The sequence below is a fragment of the Sinohyriopsis cumingii genome, unplaced genomic scaffold, assembly GCF_028554795.1.
Source record: "Sinohyriopsis cumingii isolate HCF-2022 unplaced genomic scaffold, ASM2855479v2 utg000349l, whole genome shotgun sequence".
Classification (NCBI taxonomy): domain Eukaryota; kingdom Metazoa; phylum Mollusca; class Bivalvia; order Unionida; family Unionidae; genus Sinohyriopsis; species Sinohyriopsis cumingii.
This window is the reverse complement of record NW_028315889.1, coordinates 3,679,827-3,706,670: the sequence shown is the minus strand read 5'-3', so window position 1 is coordinate 3,706,670 and position 26,844 is coordinate 3,679,827. Positions and strand designations below refer to the sequence as shown.

At 37.2% G+C, this 26,844-nt stretch overlaps 1 protein-coding gene across 5 annotated transcripts in view; it reads left to right on the top strand.

The window, feature by feature from the left end:
* LOC149774338 (exportin-T-like) overlaps positions 1-26,844 on the top strand; it is a 191,602-nt gene that overhangs the window by 75,432 nt on the left and 89,326 nt on the right. For all 5 annotated transcript variants that reach the window (XM_089945416.1, XM_089945418.1, XM_089945414.1 and 2 more), the window contains 4 exons: positions 2,439-2,518; positions 5,973-6,165; positions 11,892-11,954; positions 26,636-26,707. In XM_089945416.1, the coding sequence (XP_089801542.1) occupies positions 2,439-2,518; positions 5,973-6,165; positions 11,892-11,954; positions 26,636-26,707 (408 nt within the window). The remainder of the gene's footprint in view (positions 1-2,438; positions 2,519-5,972; positions 6,166-11,891; positions 11,955-26,635; positions 26,708-26,844) is intronic.

The window sequence follows — 26,844 nt, the reverse complement described above, 5'->3', positions numbered from 1 at the left end:
ACTGTGAAGGTCATTTTTACCATTCATGCTTTAATCTTTGAATGAATGATTGTATCCATCTCTCTTAGTAAAATATCCTTACTGAAAAAAATCACCGGTTTATATTTAACATTTTAATGGCTTTAAGTTAAGTTTTTCCATTTGGCTTATGACAGACTACATGGGAATTTGACATGCTATGTGCATACAGTTCTGTAATCATAAAACTTGGGCAAGCACCATAATGAGCATTACTTCCTCCTTTCAGTTTTAGGTCATTACGGACCATAATTTTTGTTTCATTGACTTGGATTAAATTTTACGCTTGATGTCTATTTCCCAGGAACTATTCATGCTAGAATCATCACTGTCACATTGTATGCATTGCTGTTACGACTACACCCTTAAAACCAATTTAGTTCACTGTGACCTACATTTTATGCTTTACTATTCATGTTTATGATCATATTGATTAATCCTTGCTAGACCTATATACATCATAGCTTTCTCAGAAGACCCTTTGTGCCAATGCAGCTGGATGTATGAATAAATAAATTGTTTATATATAATGTTGCATCTTAAAGCCCCAGTGCTGCTGTTTATCATAAATTTCACCATTCTTCCAATCAAACTAAGTATGGAAGGAAGGAAATTATTTGTTAAAAAATCCTTTCTGATGTAAACCATTCTTTTAAATAATCAGAATGTTAGGTTTAACCCTTTACCTCATGTAAGCACCTTTGGTTGCCTCTACTCCATTCTCATGGAAGCGCCTTTGGATGCCTCTACCTGATTCACATAGAAGTACATTTTGATGCCTCTACACCATTTTCATGGAAGCGCCTTTGGACACCTCTATGTGATTCACATAGAAATACATTTTGATGCCTGTACACCATACTCATGGAAGTACTTTTAAATGCCTGATGTAAACATCAGCTTTTTGAGCTGTTTTCTGTAGCACCACCTTCAAGGAAAAAAACCTTATTAGATATTACATTCATTGATGTGAATGACTATTACATCTTATCACATGGTCTCTGTTTAAGCTCTGGTCATAATCTGCTTTGTAAAGCAACTGGGTCATATTCTCCACTCTCTTAAATGGAGACTGTGGATTTCGTTCATTACGTTCTTGAGTTTGCATGATTAGAATCACTACTATGAAAGCTTCAATAACTTAGGTAAAGGCTCAGATATTGATGTTGGTAACAATTAGTTTTATAAATGATTGAATTCAGATGATTTAGTGATGTAGACATAGACAAATAGCTTGTAAATTTCGAGTATGAGAAATGGCAGCTACGGTTGGTCACACGGTTTCACTGGCTTGACAGTGAATGAGATTTGTCAAGATTTTAAAGCACATACAAAATTCTTCTGAGAGAAATAATTATACAGCTATAAGGATTGGATTTTACTCATAAATCTTTCTATACATAATAAATATGTAAACGTAACATATACTGCACTGCTTAACAGTTAACAGGCAGGCCTGTGTATATGGGGTCAAATAGATGACAAGTGTTCTATTTATAGCACACTGCACTGTGTAACTTTGGTATAGGTATATCAACTGGCTAAAAAGCAATACACTCTACGAGGTAAAGGGTTAAACAATGTTCATATATTCACTATAGAATTAAGAGGTGCCATGCCTTAATTCAATTAACAAAGTCACTCGAATTCCATTCTTTTTTGGGAGTGCTCCAAAAGTAGTCATGCATTTGACAAATTACATTAATGACCAATCAAATGACGTCAACATATGCACGCAGCACACAAAATGATTCAAGAGAGAATGAAAAGAGGCAGGCCCACTTTTTAATGTGGATCAGGGAAGAAAAAGTTTGTATTACATAAAAAATAAGACTGCAGAATATTAGTGATCGGCTTGGAATGATGAAATGCTTTGAAAGGTGATTTTGGTCTAAAGACAATCGGTTCACCCATGGATGTCACCGATCAACATCCGATTAATTCGTACACATGAAAAATGGCAGTTTCACACTGTGAGGGAGAAATTATGTGGCTCATAATGTGATGAAATTTCAATTTTATCTGGTTTTAATGGAACCCAACAATGTTTAGGACCAATATCTTTCAAGATTTAATACTAATCACCTGGCATATGCAACATTTTGCTCAGTGGCATTGGGGCTTTGTTTTATGTTACTCTCAGCAAGTTAACTTTGTATAGTACATATAAATCATAAAAGGAATTAGATGAATGGATTGCGTGCTGTATGCTTTTCTTGTAGTGCCTCATCTGTATAGCTGCTGAATGTTTTATGCATTAAACTTTACATGACAGGCATTTTTTGCACTTCCAGCCAAACAGCATAACATTAAAATGGTGACTTTCAGGAGTTAGGTATACCCTTTGCAGGAAATCATCTTTATTCTTCATGACATCCAATAGCACATGGTAATATAATACTTTCATGTCTTACCTTCAGGATGAAGATGAGGAGTTTGTTGCCAAATTAGCAAAACTTGTCAATAATATGGGGGTGCAGTTGATTTCCAGCTGGCAAAAGTAAGTCCGACTGTGTGTCTGTCTGTCTCTGTCCGTTTAGCATTTAACACACTAACGGCTATTGGTAATATGAATTGGCCTTATGGGTGGGGGTCTGTGCTATAGTAAAATATCATGTATAATACATAATGAGTTATATTATTAACTTAAAATCTGTCTTCTCAATTTTCAGGAGCAAACTTACTAAAAAGGTATTAATATGAACTAAAATAGGCAATTTGATACTGCATTTTACGTGCAGTAGATCACAGCATTGAGATAATATTCTGTTATTGCTTCATATTACCTTGCAGCATGAGGACTAATCAAGATGCAATGAGGACTAATCAAGATGCAATGAGCGTTGCAATTTTATTTGTATACATTGGGCATTGCACACAATGTGCGTTGCAAACATAATGATGTCAGGTAATGGGGGCTGCCATATTGGTCTTCTTCCAGTCACCCAGGTCCCTTGACTGACAGACATATTTCAAGCGTACCTGTAACCCGATAGCTTTCAAACTTTACATATTGAAAGTACAATTGTGGCCAGTAGTGGTAGTAGCAAAGAGAATTACAGTCCTGAAATACATACTATAAAATGATTTATATGCTTGATTACATTTAACTTCTTTTCATCTCAACCTTCACCGCATGTACTTCTCTAAGTAATAATCTGCCTTTATATCTTAGGGTATAATCAGTCTTTCAGTCTTAATACCCATCGTCAGATAGCAAAAAGTACTTGTCATTAGTTACTTATTCTAAATAAACCTTTTATGAAGGCATAAATGGGATGTATATTGAATTTAATTACAGATATAAGAACAAGTCTAGTTGTGGTATGCATTTCCACTAGTGTGTGAGAAGGCACTTACCACAAAACAAGAGTGTGAATCAAATTAGGAAAAAGACAAAATTACAAAAAGATCATGTAAGATATATGAGCTGTTGCATACTTTAGAAGTTGGATAGTGGTGGATTTATGGTCATGAATGTTACATGAAGTATTTTGCAAGTTTTCATTTCAAGTTACTTCTGTGAACAAGAGTGTAGAATGTTGGGTTTATGATTTTGAAAATATTTCATAGAAAAATCATCGAAGAATACACTGGTCCCCCTCTTATACAACCATCCCTTCTGCACCGGGAAATTCGCTCTATAAAACGGGTGCCCTCTCCAGAAGAGGACTGAATTTTTTGTGAGAAGTATATGTAATGTACATAGTAAAAAACTACGTACTTCAGAGCATTTAATATCTTCATTTAATATCTTTGTTTAAAAGTAACATTAATTATTAAAATGTTCTTCTTGTTATAATAATAGATGTATTTCAACTGAATATACATTAATAGTTCTTATTTTTGTGAGTAGGCATGATATGCGAGCAGGTATTGTTGTCATACACATTGCAAAACCATTCAAAAACATCATTTAAATCTTGGTACATGCATAATTTTCTTTCCATTTGCTCCATTTTCCCACGGCTGCTAAATAACCTCCTTATCGGTTACGACGTTGTTTATTCGAGTCTTTTCAACATAAAATTGTTTTATTTGAGTCTTTTCTACATAAAATTGTTTGGCAAGTCCCCCCACCTTGCCTCACCCGATGTCGTTGAGTAGAATAACTGACTTCTAAAATAATATGTATCCATTTACATGATGACGTGTTAATGTTTGATAATGATTTATTCGGATGTTGCTAACTGTAACATCAGAGGCTTTGTCCAAAAATCAGTGAAATATGAGCTTCAGTACTCTGCTGTAATTAGTGTATTCACCAAGTGTTTCATTATTAATTTTGCTTCAGGCAATAGTTATATTATTTTTAAGTCATGTTCATTGGGATAAAATGAGTCATGCTTTCACTAGGATTTACATTTTTTAAAAACAGTTTCACTTGAATGAAGAATTAAATAAGTATTAAATCTACATTTCATGTACCTTTTAATAGTTTGTTATTATTTTTTCTTTCCTTTTCAGTAAGAGACATGTACAGTTACATTTATTCAACATAAATGATTGATAATTGGGGGGGGGGTAAATAAAATAAACATCTGAAAGCATAAATGATAATATTTAAAGATTCTCTGAAACCAAGGAATGAATCATGATAAGAAAAGTGTGGGGCTTCTTCATCATGTATAGATAGGTTTTGGTTGGGTCTTTAAATCTGTGATTCATAGCAGGAATGAAATCAGTGAAAATTGATACATGATCAAAATTAGTGATTCAACAGTATAATAAATATTATGTATTGAAAGTATGTTGTATCAAGTCTAATGCCAACATTTACATCATCCTAGGGGGAGGCATGGGACAAGGGAGTAGGTTTTAAGTGCCCAATGACCTAAATTCTGCAGAATTACTAAATATATTGGGTTTATATTCTGTATTACAGAAAGAATAATAAAATATAGAGAATATTGTGCCTTGTGTTGTATAAAGAACAAGAAGTAACATGAAGAGGGATAAAGCTCATTTCTCATAGCTAAAGGGCCCTGTAAGGCTTTTAAGGTTCCATTCTATCATTTTATATTTTCCACAGGGTGAATTTCTAAATAAAAAGCTAATCCTGATATTTGAACATCATGGGTTATTTAAAATAGAATCCAAGGATACTTAATTTTCATTTGAATCAGTTTTATTTTTGCATCCAATATGTTCAGATGTTGCAGTATAAAATTCAGTAAGAATACCAAATGGATTGAATGTTTAACTGTAATGGATGCTCAGAGTGAATTCCCTGTTATACAAAGCAGAAATGTGTGTCATATGTTTGAGACAAAATTTAAAAAACTGACTCTATTTTGTACAGAGAAGAACGGATTCATATACTTAAACCACTATACGAGTTTAGTGTAGTTGTAGGAAAACTAATTTTTTAGAACATGTACAGACCTAAATTACAGTATTTCTGCCTTTTTTATATATTTATATATTCAACCAAGCTTGTTGTCATGTCCTGGCATTATCTGATATCCATTCAGTGATTACCCATATCATGTTTATACTGCACTTAATGGTATATTGTCAACATGTTATTACATGCAAGTAAATATTTTTACTACCGAATTTGGTATGTTGAAGTTTCTCAAGAAAATCATATAGTTTCAAATACTTACTAGTTGAAAAAAAACCAAAAGGACAGAAGAAATGGACATACCATGGATTCCTGGAATTCAGTTTGGCTGGTTACGCAACAATCCCTTTGAGTGACATGAGCTGGTCTGAAACCACAATTTCATGTACCAGCAGAACACTTTTAACAAAACGTATTGATAGTTAATTATAAACTAAACTGTATTCTGATTTTTTATTAATAAGAATTATACATTGTTTTTTTAGTTCAGATGTTAGAATAATTGTGAAGGAATTTAAACCTGAAATGGTTAAAATCTTCTTTGTGTTCCAGCAAATATTTATACATGGCTAAAATTCTGTAATTTTTTTGGTACCAATCTTTGTAGACTTAAAGGTGTGGATGATGAAAATGCTGTAAAAGTCTTGGAAGCAGTGGAAGCCAAAGTCAATCTTCTGTTTCATTTCTTCGGTGATGAGGATGATGATATCTCAGGATCAGTTGCCACTTTTGTCCAGGATTACATCACAGTGCTCAAACAGATGGATCAGCTCTTGCCCAAGCAGAGGGAGAATGTGGAGGTAATTTTCAGCCACAAAACAATTGCAAGATTTAAGGTTAAAATAATTGACTCCTTGTGTAATAATGTGTAGAGCTTGTTCATAATAACATGATTTTTGTGGTTCAAGCTTTTGGTTATGCGAGTAAGTAAAATAATGAATTTGAAATTTGATGGAGTTAAATTGTCCATAACTTTAGTTCGACAAAACAGACTCTTCCTGGTGACTTTTAAGTTTACAGTCGTATCACGGTTGAATTGTAATGATAACTGCATTTTTCCTTTTCATATTTTGAAAACAGTATCTGCTCATAAATATTTTGCATACATCAAGGCCTTAAAAAATTAACATGAATGTTCATTATGGCATGTCCTTTGAAGTCAGGGTTACACAGTGTTTTATCAATATTGTAGTATTGCAAGAACTAAGTGGAAAATCATGTGGTTGACACATTTTCATAACATTTTTTGCATCAGTTATGTATAAGTCTTGGTATTGATTAACAATGGTTTGATTAAGTTGACCATTTTAGAAGCCTTCCATGTCATTAAATGCTGCTTAGGGTTTTTCCAGTAAAACATAAAACATACCTGGAACCCAGGGAATGCACTTTAATGTGGGGTACTCACCCACAGATGCAATTTAGAATTTTCTTATTATTTTAATGTCAACTCTGTGCTATCAAAGTACCCTGGCATATATCTTTTAAAACTACCTTCCCTGCGTACCGTGTACAATGCGACCCTGCTATAATGTGCCCCGCAATAACACGAATTCAGATATAATGCGGTCATGGCATGGCTCCCGAAAATTTGTATATTTATTCGCACATGACAAAAATATTTTTGGGTCCATGTACGTGAAATAGTGTATAAAAAATGTATTATCATTTTGGGGAACAGATCGCATATGAATTCAATTATAATACGATCATGGCATGGTTTCTGAAACTTTAAATACATGTGCGGTTATTTTTCTCGTACTGGGATTATTTTTTTTAAAGTATGAGAAATAGTGTGTAAAACGTTTATTATCATTTTGAGGAAGAGTTGGCGTATGAATTTTAATATAATACGATCATGGCATAGCTTCTGAAATTTAACAATTTCAACAGGTTCTTGAAGTGTTATGCCAAAATAAACAGTATCGGAAATGTTACTTACTACTGATCCATGAGTAAAGCCAGTAAGTCGTCTTTGTTATTGTCGCCAATTAATTCTGTATATAACCGGTGCTCAAACAATAGCCAACATGTGCTTCTTCTTTAACTGTATACACAACCACGCAGCAGACAATGCGGTGGTTGATTAAAGATTCGTACAATTTAATAAATATCAAAAAACAAAAGCCATCAACATGTTTGCTGGTCTTGGCGATGTTATTAGACGCAATCAGTTGACCAGTAAATAATGTCTGCTTTATAGCTGGAAATTGAAAGGGTATGAAATTGTACATGCGTTCAGCTTTAAAAAAATTTTTAAAAGTGACTTGTGACCATTGCAAGCCTACTGCACTTATTTCTCTGGTTTTACATGGGTATAGTGTTTGTTTATGAACTCGTTATTAATTTCCTATTTTTCATAAAAGTACTTTACCATTATGGTAAAGCAAGTTCACAAACGCAAGTTGTTCTCAGCACTTTGCTCAATTATTAGTATTAGTAGTTTTCACACGCTTCTTAGATATTCACAAAATCTGAAGTAAAAGTTGTATGGGTTAGACTATGGATTTCCTGTCTACACAACTTAGGAACAACACTTTGATTGCTCACTGATCACTCATCACCAGCAGGTACATCAGGTGGTCTCCATTTTCTCATGATGACCCCATTTTTCACAAAGTAACAAACTGGTACTTGTATGGCTTCAATTTCTGCGACCCAGTCTTGTGTCTTAACAGAGGATTAGTCCTTGGGGTCCTATAACTCACATTAAAATGTCTTGTAAGGTAGATGTTACTTACTGCCAGTTATTTTTGTTTGTGCCAACTTACATCCATTCATGGGTACCCTTCATTGAGGTCTGTTTTTACTTTTGGATTTTCCATCTGGCTATTTTTGGGCTCTCTATTTGTCTATTTTTACCATAAAGGGGAGGGGGGAAGGTGTTTCCCCTTTATGGTTATGTGGACATACCCCCTGGTGAATTCCTAGGTATGAAACAAAATACTAGAAATTCAGAAGGTTGTCCATAAATTTAGCATGCCCCATGGTTCTATGGTCAACAGGATATACACTGATTGCTGACAATTTTTTGCACCCCCACCCCCAGGCAAGCCCAAGGTGGTGCAAAACCACACCACCACCAGTTTCGACTGGTGATGGATGTGTGCAAATTGTCAGCAATCAGTACATTTTCCAGTTGAAGTCCAAATGCTTGGGGTGTGGCCCCCCACTTAAAAACCTCAGGTTTAACCCACCAGCAATATGCCATGTCCGGGGTTTGAACCCACGAAGCATAGCAGATGGTTTGGGAATCCAACAACATTACCACTAGACTATGTGGATTCGATAGATATTTATTAAAACCTAATATAAATACCTGCAGATGATAAATCAATGTTTTAAATCATTTATAACTATCCCATGCTCTAGAATGTTCATTGAAATAAAATATATAAATAGTGTTATTTACAAAAAAAAAAAATATCTAAATTCTTACCAGATATATTACTGAGTTTGAGAATAATCCATATCTGTAGTCCACAGGTAGAGTTATTGATTTTTCTAATAATAACATTGCAGTCAAGCAAAACAGGTGTGGCTCATTATAGCTATCACCATACTCAAGAATGTTCCTAAACAGTCTTTGGCAAAATGGATGGTTTTCACAGAGAATACATCAATATATTGTATTTGTGAACAGACAGATATACAAATATGTCAAAAATCAAACATGAACACGTTTTTAGTTTGTATAATTTATTTATCAGGTATTTTAAAATTTATATTTAATGTAATAGGTAGATTTCTCTATAGAGTGTACAAATATTTATTTTTGGCGGACCTTTAAATCCCAATGAGTTACTAATAGTGCTTAGGTATTTATTGCAGTCAACCACGTGACCTCATGGTGAAACCCTGTGTGTCATTAATAGTGCATAGGTATTTTTAGCGGCTTGACACATGACCATGGCAGTGTCTAAATTTTGAGTAGAACTGAGATTCTGGCAATTCATTCATTCAAAGTTATGTTACTGCAATACATTAAAACCTCATATATTTTCTGACTTAGTTACCTGTAATTAAATTGTTGTTGTAATAATAATAATAATGAGTGATCCTGTGCTTACTATGGAATCTCCCATGACAAAATTAGCTCGACAATGACAAGATGCAATTAAGAAGTATCTTCCAGTTTGTGATTCTGTAAAACAGCAGCTGCAACAATGCCAGGATGCTCATGTGGAATTTACAGAGGGTACAGAACAATTATTTAAACCAGTCACAAAAGCCAGTAAAGATCTTCCATCGTTGGAACAAACTGCTAAATCAACCAAAAAAATAACAAAAAGAACTAAAACACCAAAAAGATTCTCCAAGAACTTCCAGCTGAAATAGCTGCTGCTCGACCACAATTACAGCAATAAATACAGCAAGCAATAGAGGATATTGAACAAGCCAATGCTGAGATTAGTGATATAAGGGATCTTATTGAACCAGAACCTGTTTTAAAAAAAACACCAGCCAAATTTACTGAAGAAGGTCAAAAAATACTTCAAGAAAATCTTATAGGAGTTGCTGCAGCAGGATATCAAATTCCTCATGAACTATTAGATCCAGAAACCAACCGCACCAGTGGCCTAGTGGTTAGAGCATCCACCTAGGATGTGGGAGATCATGGGTTCGAACCCTGGCTGAGTCATACCAAAGACTTTTAAAAACTGGTACTAACAGCTGCCTTGCTTGGTGCTCGGCATTAAGAGGTTAGTGTTAGGACTGATTGGCCTGGTGTCAGAATAATGTGACTTGGTGGGACATCAAGTTACATGTCTGTGGCATGATGCTCCAGTGCTAGACATCACTATAAACTGTCACACTGCAGACATTGTGGTGATATGACTGAAAAATTGTTAAAGCTATGTTAAAAATCCATATCACACACACACACACACACCCTTGCTCTGTCATGACTTGTTCATATTTTGACTGAAAGATCAAATAAATATATTCACATTTTATAGCACATAAAAACATCACGATGTGTCACATATAGTTTATGTTACCATGTTTTGGTCATTCCAGTGGTTCCATGTATATTATTTTACATCATTTTTATCACACCACCTCTGTCCGCCATTTTCTCAGTTCACCCCCATCTTGCTGCTCCATGACATTAGCTTGTTTTGATGTCAAAAAGCTCTTTGCAGCTGGAATTTAGCTTAGCATAGTTAAGACTGAATTATGGAGTTCTTTGCGATGACGGTGATACCACCTCTACAGGAGTATCATGGGAACAGCTTAATGGAATAACCAAAGAATGTTAGATCCACACAATATGGCTCATTGCCTGAATGTTTTTTGACATATTTCTGCGAAGGAAAAGGTGTCAATATACTGACTGTTGATAAAATTAACTATTTCTGCTTGTCTCTCTGCAATGATGATCAGACTTCAAGCTGTCAATATACTGACTGTTGATAAAATTATCTATTTCTGTTTGTCTCTCTGGTCCTACTGATCAGGCATTAAAGATGTTGATCAGACTTCAAGCTTGACAGTTAAAAAGAAATTCGAGTTAAGTTTTTTAAATTAATGGTTGAGTTTTCAGTCCAAGTTTAGGTCTTGTCACCCTGTAGATGGTCATAACATTTATAATTGTATGCATTTCTTAGAAGCACCATGTTGTAATACACATATAATGCACAAATCTGTGTAAATTACCTTTGTGCTGCAGAACTAGTTCGAGTCTAGGATTCGGCCAATGTGGGTATATGAGAAAGCTTGCCAGTAGCTTCTCGAGGGTCGGTGGTTCTTTTCGGGAATTTCCCGGGTTCTTCCTCCACCATTAATACTGGCCGCCATGTATAGCCTATCGTGTGCTGCAAAATGGCGTTAAACCCTGACAACAACTACAAAAAGCAGAACTTTGTCTTTCAGTATTTTCTTTATCTCCTGTGAGGAGATAATTTATTGGTCAAGAGTACCATAGTCATCATAATTTTTGTTACACTGTTTATTTTTGTGGCGTGTACAAAAATTGCAGGCAAATGTATGTTTTGCACTGTTATAATACAAAGTTCTCCCTTCAGATTAATCAAGCATGGCTCAAATTTAATGCTCACACACTTGCAAAATGTGAGTTAATTGTGGAATTTGCAAGTTGAGGTTGAGATTTTAAGATTTGAACATGTGACAGGTGTATAATGTACCCGTGACAGTAATCTTGTTATACTGAATAATAGTAAGAATTACAGTTGAAACTGGCAGAATGGTAATTCAGTTCCTTATTATTTCCAAAATTTCTGGGTTACTTTATAGATAATAACAGTAATTAGTCAAATGAAAAAGGCAGAAAAAAATAAGATTATGCAGTTTTTTTTTTTTATAATCCACTCTCTCAAAAATGCATGTACCAATAGTTAAAAAGTTAAATTCTAGTTCCATACAATGGTTTGCAAAAAATTAGAGGATATGAAACTTAAGAGGCAAAGACCATGCATATTTTTTCCATAAACTGTTATTTTTTGTAAGACAGGATTGAGTTAAGCTTGTAATAGTAAAATTAATGTACTGTTTGTATTTTCAGCGTTTGATGTATGTTCTCATTAAGAAAATGAAGTTTGATGAATCCTACAACTTTGAGCAAGAGGTAAATCCAACTTTTCTCTTCAAGCCTTGTATATTGGCTTGATTTATGTCATAGTAACCGAGCACACCTGAGAAGCTGTATAAGGAAATAATCCATTTCTGTTGTTTACTAGTCACATGTGTTCCCAGATTCATTGCTGTAGAACTACACAGCTGCATCAAATCGTCAAGTAGTGACAAGAAATCAGAAAATCTCATGATATAATTAGCATCCTGCATCTCCAGATGCAAGCCCAGTGGTAAATCAACAGTTTCTCAATTGAATACATTCTTCGATGACACTAAATCCAGATGTAAGCTCTGCTACCTTTTCAAATCAGTCCTGCTCGCAGATGATAATATCTTACCCATCTATATATCATATAGATAAAGGGAAGAAACTCTCACCCATTACCTTCCCTTGATACCACCAGGTGGCAAAACATGAACCATCTGTTTACCACTTGAAGCTTTTGCTAATATGATCTACATTGTCCTGTATTACTTCTTAAAATTCAGGAAAAACTACATATTTTTTTTCTACCTATCTGTCTAGAAAGTGGATATCTTGTTACCTATTATTTGCTGCATGTTGTTATCAATAGATTTTAGTTATGATCAATATTTACGTGAATTTAATAAAGTTTGCAGACTGCTTTTTTTCTAACCATAAACTTGATTATGGTGTTGGTGCTTGTTTTAAGTTTTATTCACACACACATACACACACACACTGTATTTAGTTTAGTTTGTTGAGTAGAGTTGTCACTGTTATCGATGAACTCTTTACTGTTGCTGTTTCTCCATTGAAGACATTCCCCAATCACATTACATTAGTAATATTAGCCTCCTATCTCATGACTCAAGCCCTACTAAAAGACAAAAAAATGTCTTATCCTGTCTATTTTTAGATAGACGAAGGGCAGTAACTCTTGTTCATTACCTTCCCTTGATTCCACCAGATGTCGCCAGTTTATAGCTTCGCTGTGTGCTGAGACACCTGCAGTGCAATAGCCACTAACAATCCAGTCCTTTTTTCCCTATAGACCCATCCAGCGTTCATTTTGTATTTTTGGTATGGATTTATTGATCTACTTTATTTTACAATTTCTGCCAAATTTTTGAGAGATTTGTTACTTGTTGGGAACTGTCTTGTAGGACCACCGTCTCACCATGATATCATTGAACTTACAACAAGGTCATAGCTTGTTAGCATACATTTGATTTTATTAGCTTACTCCGTCCGTTATGGAGCTCTTAATAGTGAAATTCTGTGGTGCTGCTTGATTTTATTATTAGTTTATTATTTAGTTTATTTCATATTTCAAGCTGTTTTGATAGAATTATGGTTTAATTATTAACTATGCATGCAACATAAGTTTAAAACAGGGCCGTAAGATTCAGATGTGACACTTCACTGATCTGTTAGTCACAACAGTGTTTTTAGTGATCTAGAAATTTCAGCCCATCACTAGTTTCTGCTTTAGTTTGTGTCTTTTATGTTGTTCCACAGAATATTAATTTAAATGAGCTGTATGCAATTTCAAAGCATGGAAGTCTGCCATGACACCTGCTTTGTTATATTATATATATATTGTTTCTGATACACAGCATCTATAATATGTAGCAAGTGTCAGTCTGGGCTGCCAAGTTAGATAAATTATACTCTTAGCTAGTTAGTCATGTACTGATTTGCTAATCAATGCTTTGTTTTCTCTCTTCTTGTGTCATTGAACGAGGATTGTTTGCTACACGCATTGCATGCATGTGCACAGCGATCATCTGGTTTAGCAATGAAGGGAAGGAAAGATGGAGTAAAGCAAGGGAAACAACCTTCAGTTCATGGTTGGTGATATGCATTGGGCAGCTCAGGTGGCATAAGCCTCTACATACGTCCAAGCATGGCCTTTGGGCCTGTAACTCCAGGTGCATGATGTTAATGAGAGGTCCATTGGAACCATAATAATAATAATACTGCCGCACCGATCGCAGTCATCACGACATTACCAGTCATCCAGCTGACACTGGCAACCCAGAAGACACCAGCAGTTCAGCCAACACTGGCAGTCCAGACAAATTGTTCATACAGTGATCTTAGTAATAGATCAGTCCCTCTAGCCAAGCCATCAGTGCCTTTAGCATCTGTTGGTATCTTATCATTACCATACTGAAGATTTCATTGAGAAAATATGTCTGTGCAACTATGCTTTTGATGCGGCCAGTAGAGGCAATTGCCAGACTTTTTGTATGCTGCTAGCAACCACGCTAACCACATTCCATTCACACCAGATTCGTTGGATCTAATACATTTTAAAACCATCAAGTCATGTCATTTCAGGCCAGCCTGATACTGTTTACACCAGCCAGCAGTGCTGGAATGGCTGGCGATGCTGGATATCAAATTACTCGCAGCTTATCCGCAAGGGAGAGCTCATGTCTTGGACAGATAGGACTGAGGGGAGCTGTTAGGCCATCTGGCATGACTTATGTTGAGCTTGAAGCCGAGCGGATGGGTACTCAGCAGATAGTGATGGTGATGAGTCATCGACAAAACCATCTTCTGCTGACGGAATTTAGTCTTGATACCACCTGGTATGTCTCATCTAGTGCTGCAAATAGACCCAGTTAGGCCTCTTCACACAGAGTGTGCATAAGAACTGCATCAAATCCGTCATGAAATGGACTGAAGTTGGCTCTCCAGCCGCCATCAAGCAGGGTTCTTATGGTCTTTGAAGGTCTTTGACAGTTTGGGAAAAATGAGGTAGCATTTTCAAGGCCTTGAAAATTTGGGAAAATCAAGCAGATTACCCTGAGCTCTTTAAAAGTCTTTGAAAATTCAAATAAACCCAAACATTTTCATTTCTTTCCATAATCACAAATAAAATTGCCCAAGGTTGTTAGATTCAGATGTGGTCAAGTTTTCCTGGTTTCTATCTTTTGATTCATTATAGTTTGAATTTCATCATCAAACAGTATTGTAGTATTTTGCATTCATTTATTTTTTCTCGTATAACCTAACTGGTATACAAAATGTTAGTGAAAATAGGTCTTGGAAATTTATGTTTGTGGTCTTTGAAAGTTTTGGAAAAGTCTTTGAATTTATCATTCACAATTCTGTATGAACCCTGTCGAGGACAATTTCTTTTTTCGGGTGTTAGCTGCTTCTGAATGCCCCCAACCTTTGCTGCTGCTCTAAAGAATTGGTAGATCTCACTGAGGAGGAAGAAATGTACTTAATGAACACCCACACATGGGAGGCGAATTCCAAGTTTGCTTGGGTATTTTACCAGGGCTGCTCACTTTACCATGGCCAATTCTTTGACGGGTCTGGTCAGTCTCTTCTTGATATGACATGTTGCATGTGGGTGATATATGTCTCTCTTACATTATCGTACACACACACACACACCCCTTTGGGTGATCCTGCTCAGGTCTGCTTTGCTCTGGAGGAAAAGTAGAGGGAGATTGGAGGCAGACAGTTCAGGTACTGCCCCTCCTCATCGCTGCACCATCCACACAGGCATTTGGAACCACCTAGTCCCTGTCCATGTGAAGGAATGTTCAGAAGCCTCAAGTCAGGGGATCTTGTGCTAATTCAACATTCCCCAGCATTTTATTCAGGACTGTTGCTTTTCAGAATGCAAACAGCTGGTGGAGGCCCATTATCAACTGGAATCTCCTCACCCTATTCAAGATGGCAATGGCAAGGTCATTTGGCCTCCCCATCAGATGGGGTGAGTATGCTGTCAGTCTTGATCTGACAGATGTATACTTTCATGTCCCTATCCACCCTGTTTCTCACTAGTTTCCCTGTTCCACTTACTGCCACGCCATTATCAATTCACTGGTTTTCCCTTCGTCCACAAGCATCATCTCCCTCTTCAGAGCGATGGCAGCATCCATGGGCAGCATCCTACAGAAACACAATGTAAGTTCTACCCTACTCCAAGGTGGGAACAATCCTTCTAGATCATCTAGGCCTTTTCACAAACTGGAAAAATTAGACCTATGTCCATCCAAGAATTTCATCCATCTGGCTATGGACTTCTTAATCAGCTAGAATTTGTATCTGCATCCTGTTGCGTTCACGTTACCAGAATCACTGAACTCATCAAGCTGTTTCCAACAGGAGTTGGATTTCATCAGGAGAGTTCTTGGTACTCCTCGGTTTATTACAAGGCCGCAGGCTTGGCTGTCTCTGTATGTGGGCCTTGCCAGCACATTTGCACCCCATTTTATGTCCTCTTAATCAAGCAGTCATGATCACACCCGACATTTGCTCATTCCACATCAGTGGGGCAATCCAGGTTGGTTGATCACTGGAATCCCGTTGAGGAACCCCAGGCAGAATAACATAAAGTACTGCCGCAAGTGTGCATGGTAGAAGTGCCCACCTGTTGCTGACCTTCTTTACCATCAGCGACACCTGGGGAACAGCCTTTATGCATCAACTTCTTAGAAATGAAGACTCATATCAATACCTTTCATTTCTTTAAAGATCGCACCTGGGAGATAACAGTCATCTTTAAGTCCAATAAATCTGTGGTAGAGACCTATCTCATCCAATGTGTTCTGATTTGCCATTTTCTATGGGAGTGCAACAACCTCCATATCAACATAAAAATTGACAACACTTTCTGGCTGCATCATTGGCTTGGCTGAGAATCAGTCCAGGGGTAGTCATGACCTTCACACGGAATGGCTCCTCCATCAGTGTGTCACTCAGATTTACGCACTTCAAGAAGATCTGATGATCGACCTTGTGACATTGAGGTGGCATCAAAAGCTTCCTGTCTTTGTCTTCCCAGTTCCATACACAACAGCTTGGGGTGTGGGATGCACTGTCAGCCCTTTGGGGAGGGTTTTTAGACAATATTGGTCTCATTGACCAATATCCCTTATTTGTCTCCGAAAGGGATCAAATCCTGGGTTTTAACAAGGCTCGATTCAAAACCCTTCGAACTTTCAGCCTACACATAGCTAAAGTCACTATCATACAGACTTTGTATCCTGATTGTGTATCCTGATTGCTTGAGCTTCTGTATGCAGGATAAGAGGGCTGCATACCCATTTATGTTGACCCGAATTCCCTTCAGTTCAGATTGGAGTGTTCAGTGGTTCTCAAGATACCATCAGGCTTTGTAGCCCAAAATTAGGTTACCATCTGTAAGTAGTCAAACAATCATCCCTCTCTTCCAGAGCCAGGTTGAGAACAGCAACCATGCAAGAACCTGTTCATGCTGTCTAGGACCCACTTGCAGTGCACAGAGATATAACATGGTACGCATACTGCTTTGAAATTTCAAGCAGTCTCTGTGAGTCGGAACTCAGGATATCACATTTCACGACCTTTATTCCAGGCTGAAGTGGGTTGTACGCTTGGTTGCCTCATCTTGATTGCTGCTCAGAAGTCTCAGGCCATCTTTGTTAGCCTCGCTTTCGAACACAACATTTCAATCCAAGATAATGTAGAAGCTGTTGGCTGGCATGCATAGTCAACCTTGTCTAGTTTTACCTCAGAACTTTAGAGAGAAACCTGGATCTGGTAGGGCTGGTGGCAGCAGCACAGCAAAGAGATCAATCAACACAGCCGTTAGCTTCGCAGGATTTGCCAGTGAAAATATTTGTAGTTGAAAAGATTTCAACTTTATCTTCGCAACCATATAAGAGTCCCATATCAAGGGATCCCAGGCTGTGTTGCTTGTATCATTAGGAGAATGGGTTATCTTTCATATAGGGAATCCAGCCACTCATCCCCAGAAAGATACATGAGGTAGAGGTCAGATGCTCAGCATCTCCTGCTATTACTTTATCTCCTAACGTAATGTGATTAGGGAATGTATTCGAAATAGAAAGCACATTTTTAAGTAAATTGTTTTTCTGAGAATACTTACCCAATCAGATTACTTGAAAACCTCCCAACCACCCCACCATGCGAGCATTCGCCTTTCATTGTCTCGCACAGCTAACAACTGGTGACACCTGGTGGTATCATGGGGAGGTAATGGGCAAGAGTTACTACCCTTTGTCTAAAAAATAGACAGGATAAGACGTTTTGCATCAGGTAGTAGGACTTGATTCGTAAGGTAGCAGGCTAATATTCCTTATGTAAGGTGATTGAGTAAGTATTCTTGGAAAAATATCATTTACTTAAAAATGTGCTTTCCTTTGGTTTTTTTTTTTGCCATTTCAAGAGGGCTGGGTGTAGTCGAGATAGGTGGAATATGACCTCTTGAGCCTTAACCTCAAGACATGGATAGCAAGTGTAATTTGATGATGCCCTCCCCCCCGTCAAAGACAATGCATACAGTGACCGCTTCAGCTGTTGGGTATGTATGTCTGGGTTTTTTCGTTTGGATGAACAGTGTGCTTGGGAGATGCCAATGCCAGGCACAGATGTTGAGACTTGTTCAGAAGGTGTCACTTTAGTTGTTGGCATCAGGGGAATTCATCATATATCTCCAGTATTGGTATGGAGTTGTTGGGAGAGGTCTTTAGAAGGCAGTTTAAAAAAGAAGAAAACAGTGAGATATCTGTTACTAAAGCCTCCCAACAACTGCTGATGAATTTTCATACCCACCACGTTCAATCTGCCTGTTTTTATCATCAATTTTGTATGGACATTTTTCCACAAAACAACTAGGTGATTTAAGTTGTTCCAGAAGGACTATGGATTTTTATTAATCCAGCCCTCTCTCGTTTGATCTTCCCCTTCCCTGATTAATGCTCCATTCCATCTTGGTAAGGTTGAAAGCTTGCAGATGGGGATCTGCTGTCTACTCAACAAGGTGGCAGAAGAGAGATTATGCAAGCTGAACACTCCAGAGATTTATTCCAGACTGTTTATAGTACCCATGGTCAATGGAAAACTCTGGCAGTCATAACCTTAGCAGGCTGAAGAAGTACGTAGCCATGCCAAGGTTTGAAATGATATGTAAAGAAGGATGAGTTGGCAATTGGTTTAGAGCTAACCAGTGCATATTTTCACATCCCTATCCACCTAGCTTCATGCAAGTGCCTTTGTATCAGTTCATGACATTTATCAAGACAACTCACTGAGTCATCATCCTGTTCTGGTTGACCATATCAGCAGTGGCTGCAGCATGTTGGGATAATAGCCGTCATAAACATATAGCAAGGTGGGGTTTCTGAGTCAATCCATCATAGCAATTTGTCTGTCTCATGGATTTTTTGACCAATCTCAGACTCATTTGCCTCCATTATGTACATGTCTCAAGGATTATCAAGCTCGCAGACGTTTTTAATAGGGAATTGATTTCAACAAGTGTTTCTGCTATTCCCCAGTTTGCTCAAGACAATGGCCATTCAAATCGCCTTAGCCACCTTTTAATGCACATTTTGCGGATGCTCTGCCCAGTGGCACTCCTTTTGCAATCAACACAATCAAGTTATTATCTCGGCTGAAATCAATTATGTGTCAGTGTTGTCACTTACAGTGGCTCATGGTAGGAATTCCTCTGGAAAAGCCCCAACAGGAAATTAAAGTATGCACATTCATGCTTCATGACAGTCAATAGCATTGGTGGGCAGACGTCATTTCATTGGAACCATCTAAAAATTAAGTCTTTAGTAAAGGAATTTTATTTCTTGAAGTATCGACCGTGCAGACTGGGAAGTTCTTATCTTACACTGGTCAACAGTGAAATCATTACTGACTTGAAAAGGCCCTAATCTGTAGTATTTTGGTGTGCCGAACACGAATATAACCGTGAAAAATTTGTATTGGCTCTCGTTTTGAAGATATTCATATACCTCATTTTCTATGTTTCACTGTGTAAATTTCTCCAGTAGGACTGCAGCAACATCCGGAATAATGATGTAACATTGCATAATACCATCATGCTCACATCATCCACAGTTGATTGCATTATTTTCTGATGCAATGCAATACTAATGCCATGCGGCTGCTGAAGTAAGTTGACGTCAGCAGTGTACTATACATGTGTAGGCCTATTATACTAATGCCAGGCGGCTGCTGAAGCTGACGTAAGCAGTGTACTATATAAAGCCCAATCAGATAGGTTCAGCATTTAAAATATTTTAGACGTTGTGCGAGACAGTTCAAGCTACTGTTACATAAAACTTATTATTTTATCCATTTACGTACAATAAAGAACAGTAATGCCTCGAAAGTGTGTTAATACCGCGGACAATTTTTGCTATATTTGTGGGGAAGTGACATTTGCCAACCAGAAGAAAAGTATCAATTCTCAAGTGAAGAAGGCATATCATCTTTACTTCGGATGCAAGGTTGGTGACCAAGACAAGCCTTGGGCTCCGCATATATGCTGTGCTACATGTACAACACAGCTTTCACAGTGGTTGAATTGCAAAAGGTCATCAATGCCGTTTGCAGTCCCAATGGTGTGGAGAGAGCCAAGCAACCACCTAAATGACTGTTACTTCTGCTTGGTTCCTCCTCTTTCCGGCGGAATAACGAAGCGAAAGAAGTCGAGAATAGTCTACCCAAACATTCCGTCTGCATTGAGACCAGTTCCACATGGTGAGGGACTTCCTATTCCAGAACCTCCAGCAGAATATTCTCTTGATTCATCTGACGAAGACAAAGGTGAGTCGACCTGTTCTTCTCCTGGTCCATCAGCATGCAGTGATCCAGATTTTCACTGTGGTGCATCATCAACCCCACACAGAATAACACAGGAAGAACTAAATGACCTGATTCGTGATTTGGACTTATCAAAGAACAAGGCAGAATTGCTAGGATCAAGACTCCAACAATGGAATCTTCTAGAAGAAGATGTCACAATTACTGCATCGAAAGCGCCACCAGCAATTGGAGCCTTTCTTCAGAAAGGAAAGTAATCTGATATTCTGTTCCGATATTGAGGGCCTCATGAATGCTTTAAAAATCACTCATGACCCACAAGAATGGAGACTATTTGTGGACTCTTCGAAACTGAGTCTCAAGGCTGTGCTTTTGCACAATGGAAACATTCTTCCATCTATTCCAGTAGCGTATGCTGTCCACATGAAAGAGACATACGATAACTTAAGGCAGCTACTGAATTCCATTGAGTATAACAAGTACAGCTGGCACCTCTGTGGTGATTTGAAGGTAGTTGCCCTTTTAATGGGACTGCAGCAAGGATATACAAAATACATGTGTTTCTTATGCGAGTGGGATAGCCGAGCAAGGGAAATGCACTACATGAGGAAGGAATGGACTCACAGGCAGAATGTAGCCATTGGAGAGAAGAATATCCAACACCCAGCTCTGGTTGAGGCTCAGAAAATCTTGCTACCACCCCTTCACATCAAACTAGGTTTGATGAAGAACTTTGTGAAAGCCATTGACCGGACTTTGCCAGCATTCCGATACCTGCATGAAAAATTCCCTCGACTCAGCGAAGCAAAGATTAAAGAGGGAGTTTTTGTGGGTCCTCAGATTCGAGAGCTTTTCAAAGATGACCGGTTCAACAACTTGCTGGAAGGTGACGCGAAACAAGCATGGAATGCTTTTCGCCTAGTTTCTACAAACTTCCTCGGAAATGTTAGGGCAGAAAACTATAAGGAACTAGTAGAAGACATGTTGATGAAGTATAAGAAACTTGGCTGCAATATGTCTCTAAAGATTCACTTCCTTCATTCCCATTTGGATTTCTTTCCTAGCAACTGTGGTATTGTTAGTGATGAACACGGCGAACGTTTTCATCAAGATATCGCAACAATGGAACAAAGATACCAGGGAAAATGGTCCACTACAATGCTGGCTGACTACTGCTGGACACTCCTCAGAGATGCTCCCGAACAGCTGTACAAGAGACAGGCGAAGAAATCTAAGATGTAGTCAATGACTTGATTTTTTATAGGTAGGCTATTACAGTTGACCTTTTACTATTGGAATGCATTTCGTTATGTAAACATTAATTTCTTGCAGATTACAAAAAAACTAGAGCCAATTTTGCAATTTGACTGTCATATTCGTGTTCAGCACATAAAAATTGATAAGAATTTACTAATTTTATTTCAGTAACATGACTTTTGTAAAAATTTGTTGTCCAGTGTTATCGGTCAACTCAGTGGTGGTGACTTGTCTATTTAAACAAAAGGGATGAAATCAAGTGATGTGTTTTCTACTCTGGGATACATGTTGCAAATCCCTGCTAAAGACCACAATCCAGATTAGATACCCAAGCTGTCTCACTGTCAGAAATGGACAGTCCTGTCACAGAATGGTCACTCAATACATTGATCTTTCAGGAGATTTGTGCCTTTTTGGGGTTACCAGTGATAGACCATTCACAAACAGTCTTGCTTCTCAAGTCCTGTATGCAAAAGCCTGGACTGTGGATGCACTATCAGTCAGTTGGGAGGGTTTGAGGAACCAAAACAGCAAAATTGTTCTGATAGCCTCGCTAAGGTTGGACAAGACCTGGGTGAATGATGTATACTTAATCTAGTAAAAGATGTTCCCAGAAAAGTTTTGGCAAAGCCCGACCTGCTTCAACAGCCATGAATGCAGGTGTTTCACCCCATCATAGATACACTTCTTCATACCTCGATCTTGACAGGAGAGCCTTGTGTAGAAAGAAATTTAAACCTTTAATTGTGGAGAGAATCTCATGAGTTACAAGGCCCTCCACTCTTTTGAGGTCTCTGGGTCTCATGAGTTACAAGGCCCTCCACTCTTTTGAGGTCTTTGTGTCTCATGAGTTACAAGGCCCTCCACTCTTTTGAGATCTCTGGGTCTCATGAGTTACAAGGCCCTCCACTCTTTTGATATCTCAGGGTCTCATGAGTTACAAGGCCCTTCACTCTTTTGAGATCTCTGGGTATGTTTTGTTTATTCAGTGGTCTCAAAAGATAAGACAAGCCTCATGAGTGATTTCAATTCTTGAGATTAGAGTGATGTCTGTGAACCTTACATTTGAATGTAACGTTCTATCTAATGCATCAAAGAAGCCATTGTCTGCTTGTGCAGTCAACATTTTCAAGCTTTTATCTCTGAAATCTAATTTTACAGAGACAAGAATTGTATCTGGTGGTTCCAGTGGCTGTGGCCAAGACAACTACCAGACCTGGTTGACTTCAGCACAACCTCCTCACAGATGTGAGTTTACACTTGCTGGACTTGATCAGATTTTTCATCAGTATGGAAAAGTAATTCTTATTCATTTATTTTTTCAGGTTACATAGCTGTTGTCCTGCTCTCATGTTATGAGAGTGGTTTATCCATCATATGGGAAGTCCAGCCATTTTTTCCTTAAAGGGTTCCTGTGGGAGAGGTTAGATGCTCATGCATTTTCTCCTCTTATTCTCATAAGGTTGATACGATCATGGAATGTATTCAATAGAAAAAGAAAATATTTTTTGTAATTAAATTTGTCTGCTCATACTTAGTCAATCATGTTACTATTAAACTTCCTCCAAATGCAAGCAACTGTATTGATTTATTGCTCAGCTTGAACTGGTAAACCAGTTGATAGGTAGCAACCTAGCAGTGGTAAGGGAGATGATGAGCAAGAATTTCTTTCCATTGTCGAGAGAGAGGAAAGTCAAAATTATCTTCTTTTGTGATGACTGGATTTGAAAGGTAACATTTGTTCCTATGATATATGAACATAATTTACTACAAAAATTTACTTTCTCCAATTTGGATTTTTTTAAATTTTTTTATTTTTATTTTTATCATTCTAATAGATTCTGAGATTTTTATGTCCCAAGTATGATTCCAGCAATAAAAGTTTTTGTTTCAAGTTAGCCTGTTAGCCTAAGTGGTTAGAGTTTCCTCCTTGGATGTGGGAGGATGTGGGTTCGAACCCCAGCTGAGTTGTACCAAAGACTTATAAAAAATAGTACTAGCAGCTACCTCACTTGATGCTCAGTAATAACAATAAGAAATTAATGTTGAGACTGGTTGGCCTGGTGTCAGGTTAATGTGACTGGGTGGGGCATGATGCTACATGTCTGTGGCTTGATCCTCCAGTGCTAGACATCACTATAAACTGCCACACTGCAGACATTGTAGCAATATGACTACAATTTTTAAAGCTGTGTTAAAAATCCCAAACACAGAATCATAGTTTTATCTCTGTCAGGCCTAGACCAGAAAAGCTTTTGCGATGGTATTTTGTTTGTCATTCATATGTTGTGTATTTGCCTCTCGTCCATTCATTTGCACGAATGTTTAGTATTGCAGCATTTCTAGTATTGCATGAAAGATTGCCATGAAACTTTACACACGCATTAATCCCATTGTCTTGTTGGTCCTGAATGAAAAAGGTGCCTTTTAGACTTCCAATGTGGCTACCATGCAGTCGTCTTGAAAATCTTCTTATAAACAATTTGTCATAATTGGATGGTCATATTGACATGGTTTTTGCTTAAAGACTTTCTAACCTAAAGAAAATGATGATGCTGATCTAATATCAAAATCTGATTTGCAACTTCTCCAGAACAGATCGTTGTACTGGCATAGGTAGATAGATAAATAGGGTTTTTTACCTAAAGACTACTTGTTATATCTCGTTGGTCATGAATGAAAATGGTGTCCCTTGAACATCCAACATGGCCATGTTGAACATCTTATTAGTACTCCTGAATGTATGGGGTTTTCCCTACAAGACTTAAAATATTTGCTTGGTATTAACTGAAACTGATGCTTATTTAACATACAAAATAGCCATCATGGTGGCCATCTTAAAAGTCTTGTTATGGCCAATACTTTTCAGTGGATGGCTGTAGTTACATCGGAGGTTTTCACTGAAAAGACTTCTTGTCTGGTTGGCCCTAGATGAACAAAGGTGCTGATCTATCATCCTGTTTGGTAGTCATCGTAAAAATCTTGTTTTTGCTACATATCTTCAATTGATAGTTGTAGCAAAATGGGATTTTCACTAAAGGACTTCTTTCTTGATGTCTAGTTGGTCATGATATCTAGTTGGTCATGATATCTAGTTGGTCATGATATATAGCCCGACAAGTATCTTGTGAACATTTTAACTATAGCATACAAAAAATAGTTTTCTTACCAAAATTAATATGTTGTAGTGTCTCAAGAATATCAGAGTAGTTTCTAAATACTCTGCAGTTAAAAATAAAAAACGGATTTTTCTAGTCTTCCTGGAAATTTCTTATTGCTTAGAAGAATCTCTGTCCCTTTGAGGACTCTCTTTTTTCTTTTTTCTTTTTTTGTCAATGAGAGATATGCCATGATGATATTTTACTTGGAGTAATTTCAATCCCTTCTTGCTGATGGCATATTGCCTATTCTGTGTTATCACATATATTTTATATTACTAATAATAGCAACAGACTTTATGGTCTCACAAAAATTTAAAACAAAAGTATAAATCCACAGACTTTATGGTCTCACAAAAATTTAAAACAAAAGTATAAATCCACTGACCGTTCATGTCAATTTTTTTATGTCAAGGGAGGCAACTCAGATTTAGGTAAATGATTAAGCCCAATAGTACTTGTCTCACTAATACAGTGTTCAACTATGGAAATACTTGAAACATTTGTAGAAAATGTTTTTACAAGAAAATCACCAAAACAATTGCTTAAATAATTTTTCACATTTTAATATGAATTTTTTAGAGACATCTGCAGAAAAGACAATTTAAAAAATATTAAAGCATACAAGAAGCAGTATGTTTGTGATGGGAAAAGTAAACATGAATAGCAATTTCTCTGGAATTGTCTTGTTCCATCTAGTCTTGTTCAAATTAGTTTCACTTCACTTCTCCAACCAATCAGTATTTTTAATACCTGGATCAGTCACAGAAGACCAGAGCTCTTAATCACAGTAATGTTTTAACTGGAAATTCCTATTATAGAAGGATAACAGAGGATGCTGAAATGACAGATCTTAGAGGCTTTGAACTCATTCGGCCCCAGAGGTTTTTGTCATTTTTGTCTGAAATGTGCGTAGGAACGAGATTTGGGGTGCTATTTATGAACACATCGTAATACAGCGGTTTTCAACAGATTATCCATGAGAATAATGCCTAGTTGTATTAGAAACATCAATTTCCATTGGTTATTTTGCTTGCGCATGAGCAGAAGGGTAAAAGTTGGAGTTCTTTTTTTTTTTTTTTTGCTTAATAGACCCATCATTTTCGTATGGAGCCCGCAATTTATTCCAAATGCCCACCTTATCCTAGTTTTTGCAAAGGTTCACCTGTCTGTGTTCAGTTAAGACCGGTATGCCTTAGATCTGAGGCCAAAAGGTCTAAAATCCGGACACAAAATCGCATTCTGATCTCGAGCGAATTTTGGGTGAAAAAAAACCAGGTCCAAAAAATGAACTTTTTCTCTCTGTATTTTGTAGTGCAACTAGAACTTCCAGATTATTTGATACCATTTTAGAGCTATATCTGTCTGCTTTTTTTTTAATACCACCCACGTTGGTCTATCTTAAATGGCCTCGATGCTGCAGGGCTTTGAAGTAGGGTACAGCCTCATCACGCCTACAGACGGGATCGGGGCTGAATCGGTTAACATTTCTAATACCAAAAAAATGTTTATAAATATAAATAAAGCTGAGGATATTATAATGTCAATGAACTTTGTTTTCTTCTTGTAGGAAGATGTTAGTTTGATTAGGCACACATTTTTTTCCATGTTACTATGGATTCCAAAGCCTCACTTAATAAAAAAAAGTAGAAAAATGTCCATTAAGATGCTTATTTATATATGGAATTTAATATTTTACAGGGTGAGGAGGAGGCAATGTTTCAAGAATATCGCAAGCAGCTGAGGGTAATTTTCAACAATCTAGCACAGCTGGTAAGACAAACTTCTGGATAGATCAGATGGAATTGGGCAGGGTAAATGGGATATATTGCAGTATTTTTATTCTGGAACTGAAATCATTTTAACATGATTATTGTATGTAAGTTGATGGTGAAGTTGAAAACTCTTTG